Raw genomic sequence first — 6,000 nt, forward strand, 5'->3', positions numbered from 1 at the left:
CGTGCACTGGCACAAAGTGTTTTCTCCAATTGGCCATTGTTTTCTGGAGAGAGGGACTTCTGTGTACCAGAACTAGCACAGTCTGGCATGCAGGCCTGGATGCCACCTCTTGGAACTGATGAGACGGCCTTCTGGCTGATTAATTAGCTAGGTTTCATAACCTGCCTCGGAACAAGGGAAGGGAGAGCACTAGGCATTAGCAGCATCAAGCTGATGTTTTTGCATCTTTCACTCTTCTCTTGCAATTAGGGAAGATGCCAATTTTGCTTTTGTTGCAATTTTAAAATGCTTAATGAAACTTTAAAAACTAAAAGGAAAACGATCTCTTAAAAGTAACACTGAAAATGAGTGTGGATCTGATCTTTTTATTAATAGAGTTTGGTTTTTAAAGGAATCTTTCACTTTGTAAAACCAGCAGCAATATGCCTATCTCTGTAAAACAGACTCTTGCAGATTCATTTTAAACAGATTAGTAAAATTTATCTATTAACATTTGTACAGTACCAAGGTAATTCATTAGAGTAGCAGACTGTGATACCCGCTTTTCACATCACCTTATAGCATAGTTTACTTGTGATTATCTAAATTACAGACAATTCTTCAACATATTTTCTTTAATCTTTAGCACTGACTACTTTAGCAGAAGACTACTTTCATGTTTACAGAAGAGCCGGTGGCTCAGGGAGAAATTGTTGGAGCTAAGAGCAAAACTGAGAGAGCTTGACTTTTGTCCCTGCCAGAATGTCCTTGGTGCACCTGATCTGTCAGACTTGCCACAAGAGCGATGATTTTCTTTACATCTGCATTGTTTTCATGGGTGAATACATGAAACAATGAATGGGAGGCTCTAATGTGCTTTGGAGAAATTGCACGATTTTCCTTAAAGAGACACTGTATCATACAGTGGGTAACTAGAGCCAACTGCTGCACTTTATTGAAACCCCTGCTCGACCACATAGCTGGTGCATGACTCTGGGAAAGGGCACCACTCTGGGCCTTAGTTGTTGTTGTTGTTGTTGTTTCATCAAGAAACCAAGAATAAGAAAAGTGTGTATCTTTGTAGGGTTTCTCTGACAATTGAATGAATGAACATATGTAAAACACAAAAAAGAGTGCCTGTACAGAGTAAGCACTTTATATGTGTTATTATTACTATTTAAGAATTGCATTTTTCAGAGTGGATGTGACTTTGTTTTTCACTGCCCCAAGGGTACTCATCACTGTTCAGAGCTGACTCCCCAAATTCTGCTGGCATAGTGAATATTTGTCCCTTAGAAAATCCATCTCGATGTGACAGTGTTCATTTTCTAGTCTTTAGTGGTGTGGGAAATAGGACACTGGACGGAGGTGTTGGTCCAGCTCAGTCATTGCCCAGCTGTGACCTTGGGTCAGTCACTAAACCTCCTCAGGCTCTGCCTCTTTTCTCCTCACGAGAAGGCTAGACTATAAAACTTCCACGTCTGCTTATAAAACCCTGTTCCGTGACTGAAGTGATTGGGGGTAAGTCCACTTTATCAAAAATATTAGGCAAAGCCATCCTTGTGCTTCCCATTCGGTTAAACCCTGTTATTAGAAGGATTTTGCTGTTATTACATAGGTAAGATTGGCAGGTGCTTGTGTAGATTTTGAGGAATGGAACATGCTGTGGCATTTTTTAACATGTTTCATCAGACATCCTGAGGAAAAACCACTCCTCACATTAAACAGCGTCCCATGGAGCACATTGGACAAAATAGGTGACGTATCCTTTTGCCGAGTCTGTGCTTTGTGGAGCAACTCTGCAGCCGTCACTGTCCACTCCACATCCCCCCGCACTGTCCCTGCAGTTCGGGGTCACAGCACCACTGCAGTGAGAATGGAGAGGGAAGAGAGGAAGGACCATTTCCTCTTTCGTCCGTGCCCCGTGGGAGTAGTTCTGGCTTCCCCACCCTTGGTCCATCGGGTGCCTGGGTCAGCATCAGCTTATCCACTTGCTCATGATTAATGAAGAAGTAAAATAAGAAATTTAAAAAAAAAGGGAGAGAAAGTCTTTCTCAAGTGCTGATGTTCCTGAGAGCAGATGGTTTCCTGTGATCCTCATTTGCTTTTTTTCAATATCAAAGACTGGCCTTTGTTCTAAGATTCCGTTCTTTCTATACGGACTGTTTTGCGAAGATTCCCTCTTTCTCCCCTTTTCTGCATGGAACAGTGTGGGAGGGGGACTTTCCGATGCTGCATCTGAAAAGGGGAGGGAAATGCTGCCGCCTGGAAGGAGGATGGGAAAGGGGAGGGACAAAAGGGACAGGAGGTTAAGCGATCCCCATGGCACTGAGCTGGAGTGGGGTGGGGAGGAAGAACGCTGGAAGTCTGGACTTACTCTTCTTTAAGCAGAACTCATCTCAGGACTGAAATATTGAGTCACAGTTTTGATCAAGGTGTGCATTTACGAACTGATGGCTCCAACAGACAGTGATGGGTTTTTTTCTATTTGTTCGTTTGTTTGGGGGGGAATCGTTGTTTTATTTTTTATTAACATATAATGTATTATTTGCTTTAGGGGTGCAGGGCTGTGATTTGTCAGTCTTACAGAATTCACAGTGCTCACCATGGCACATACCCTACCAGTGTCCATCCCCCCACCCTCTCCCCTCCAGCAACCCTCAGTTTGTTTCCTGAGATTAAGAGTTTCTTATGCCTTGTCTCCCTCTCTGGTTTTGTCTTGTTTCATTCTTTTTTTTTTCTTTTTAATTCAGTCATTTTTTATTTCTTATTTTTTCTATAAACATATAATGTATTTTTATCCCCAGGGGTACAGGTCTGTGAATCGCCAGGTTTACACACTTCACAGCACTCACGATAGCACATACCCTCCCCAATGTCCATAACCCCACCTCCCAACCCTCTCCCAACCCCACCTCCCCGCAGCAACCCCCAGTTTGTTTTGTGAGATTAAGAGTCACTTATGGTTTGTCTCCCTCCCAATCCCATCTCGTTTCATTTATTCTTCTCCTATCCCCCTAAACCCCCATGTTGCATCTCCACGTCCTCATATCAGGGAGATCATTTGATAGTTGTCTTTCTCCAATTGACTTATTTCACTAATCATGATACCCTCTAGTTCCATCCACGTCGTCGCAAATGGCAAGATTTCATTTCTTTTGATGGCTGCATAGTATTCCATTGTGTATATATACCACATCTTCTTTATCCGGTCATCTGTTGATGGACATCTAGGTTCTTTCCATAGTTTGGCTATTGTAGACATTGCTGCTATAAACATTCGGGTGCACGTGCCCTTTCAGATCACTAAGTTTGTATCTTTAGGGTAAATACCCAGTGGTGCAATTGCTGAGACATAGGGTAGTTCTATTTTCAACATTTTGAGGAACCTCCATGCTGTTTTCCAGAGTGGTTGCACCAGCTTGCATTCCCACCAACAGTGGAGGAGGGTTCCCCTTTCTCCTCATCCTCGCCAGCATCTGTCATTTCCTGACTTGTTAATTTTAGCCATGCTGACTGGTGTGAGGTGATATCTCATTGTGGTTTTGATTTGTGTTTCCCTGATGCTGAGTGATGTGGAGCACTTTTTCATGTGTCTGTTGGCCATCTGGATGTCTTCTTTGCAGAAATGGAGAGGGACGGTGCATCATCCTCATAATGCAGAGTAGCCCCCCTCCGCCTTCCCCCTTACCCCCCAGGTTATTCCTCACTGCAGGAATCTCAAGGGGCAACTGGCAACCACAGACCTGATTGGGAAGGAAGGCCTAGGCTGAGGTCCCTGGCTTAAAGAGCAAGACCCTGAACAGTGCTAGAAAAAAGCCTGGGGGTATTCCCAGGCTCTGAGATTCTGGGTCCATTTCCTCACTGAGGAGTAGCACTAATATATAGAGTAATGTCACTCAGGATACGCCTGGTCCATAACTTTCTTCTTTGGTATATATTTGTCCTTGTTTGTAGGGCCAAGGGGATCTGTTGAAGAATGCCAAGAATGAAGCTGTAGAAAACATGAAGCAGATTCAGCTGGCGTGCCTGTCCTGTGGACTTAGTAAAGCACCCAGCAGTGGTGCAGAAGCCAAGAGCAAACGCAGCCTGGAAGCCATAGAGGAGAAGGAGAGCAGCGAGGAGAATGGGAAGCTGTGACCGTGAGCAGTGCTGACACGCTCACCCAGCCTTTGCCCCGAGGACTCTGGTTTTTCTTTCTGGTTTTCTTTCTTTAAGCTTTTTAGAAGTTCACAAAAAGATGCCCTCTGTGGGGTGTTGGACATAGATATTTTCACAATGTCAGTATTTTAATGTAGTTAATTTATCTAAGTTAAAACCTTTAGTAGTGGTGTTTAAAATTCTGAGATGTGTACATACCCATGTATGGATGTGGGTGGGAGCGAGTGTGTATGTGTGTGTGTGAGAGAGAAACAGAGACAGAGAGAGAGAGAGAACAAAAGAAAGAAAGGAAGAACCAGAAAGTGACAGAGAGAGGAAAAGAGATTGAGAGAGATCGAGATCCTATGAAAATCTAGTCTATGTTGCATTATTCATTTAGTAGGTCATTACCTTATCATTTTGGGACAAATTTGTTAATCTGAAATTCTAAAGAGCACTTACAATAACCGGTTACTGTGTTTACTTTACTTTGTCATTTAATTTGTCATTAACATAGGTTATTATCAAAGGAAGCCAGATTTACCAATGCATAGATGTTTTGGTAGATTATATATAGATTAGAAAAATTCCCAAGAATTGCAGTAGAAATAAAAGTGAATGAAAGATAAACAAGTGATCAGAATTTCTGAGGTCAGCAAAATCATTTCTTCAGTTAGAGACTCTTTAAAGTATTCATTAAATCAAATAAATTTTTAGATAGATTTTTGGTAGTTGTTTAATAAGTGTATGATTTCAATGGAAAAGCTGATCATTAATGAATTTATATCCACCTATGTGGAACTCTGAAATACAGTGAGAGCTCTGTTGTAATTGGGATTTTAATGTGACATTATTTTCAGTTATAAAATTTCAAGGTTGAGATTTGTTGGAAGGTCTCATTCTTCCAAACTGGGAATCTAGCATTCATTTTCTATAATGGACATGAGCAGCTAGGAGGTCTTGTCTTTGATTAAATATAATTTATTGTACTAAATTTAAATGGAAAGACATTGTTCAAACAATACCACATTATCATGTTGAGCTCATATAAATTCTGTGGGCCAGATAACATCTTTATGATGATTTAAGAACTAACTGAGTATAAATATGATACAATTTTAATACATGAACAAAAACATACACACAAAAGAAGCAAACTAATTAGGGTACATTTATAGTTGCATCCAGATAATTTTTACCCTAATATCTTCATAAAGTACTTGAGTGTAATATGTTTGTTACCTCCAGAAGAACTAAATGTTCTATGGTTATGAAAATATATTTATTTAAAACATTGCTTTTATTTTGAAAAGCTTCTTAATTAATTTGATTAACAAATACACCAGTTTTGGGGGAACCTAGGGAAGATAATGTTGACATTTTGCAGATATAAGCATCTTCTGTAGCTACCGTGTTAAGTTATTTCTGACTTCTTAACACTATTATGTTCATGTTGCACATTACTGAAAGTAAAGATATGAAACAACACTTTTATTGTTTTCCCTTATTGTGAGTTCATTGAAAAGAGAAAAAATTGAAAATAATGAAATATAATGATATTATATTAAAAATATCTCAAAGGGCATGATATTTCCATGGACCAAATATGGTGAAATTTCTCCTTGAGTTTCAAACTGGGCACTTGGCGGAGGGGGGGTTCATGAGTTCATTTTAAGGTAGGTTTCCAATGGTACTACAATTGCCTGAAAAAATTTCTTTACCCTCCATTACACTTAACCTTCTCAGTAAAAGGAATAGTAGAATGCAAGTGTCTAAACTCCTTATGATGAAAAGCGGATGATAGAGACAGAAACAAAACCCATTTTACATCAATCAATTGGTTGGTTTCACCTGTGGACCTCTTCACCTCCCTGAATTCTA

At 40.3% G+C, this 6,000-nt stretch overlaps 1 protein-coding gene across 2 annotated transcripts in view; it reads left to right on the plus strand.

Moving 5' to 3' along the window:
• Positions 1–5,607, plus strand: part of PLCL1 (phospholipase C like 1 (inactive)) — a 362,944-nt gene extending 357,337 nt beyond the window's left edge. For both annotated transcript variants that reach the window (XM_046019760.1, XM_046019761.1), the window contains exon 6: positions 3,937–5,607. In XM_046019760.1, the coding sequence (XP_045875716.1) occupies positions 3,937–4,119 (183 nt within the window). In that variant the 3' untranslated portion in view covers positions 4,120–5,607. The remainder of the gene's footprint in view (positions 1–3,936) is intronic.
• The last annotated feature ends 393 nt before the right edge of the window (positions 5,608–6,000 follow it).

This window comes from Meles meles, chromosome 9 (assembly GCF_922984935.1).
Source record: "Meles meles chromosome 9, mMelMel3.1 paternal haplotype, whole genome shotgun sequence".
NCBI lineage: Eukaryota > Metazoa > Chordata > Mammalia > Carnivora > Mustelidae > Meles > Meles meles.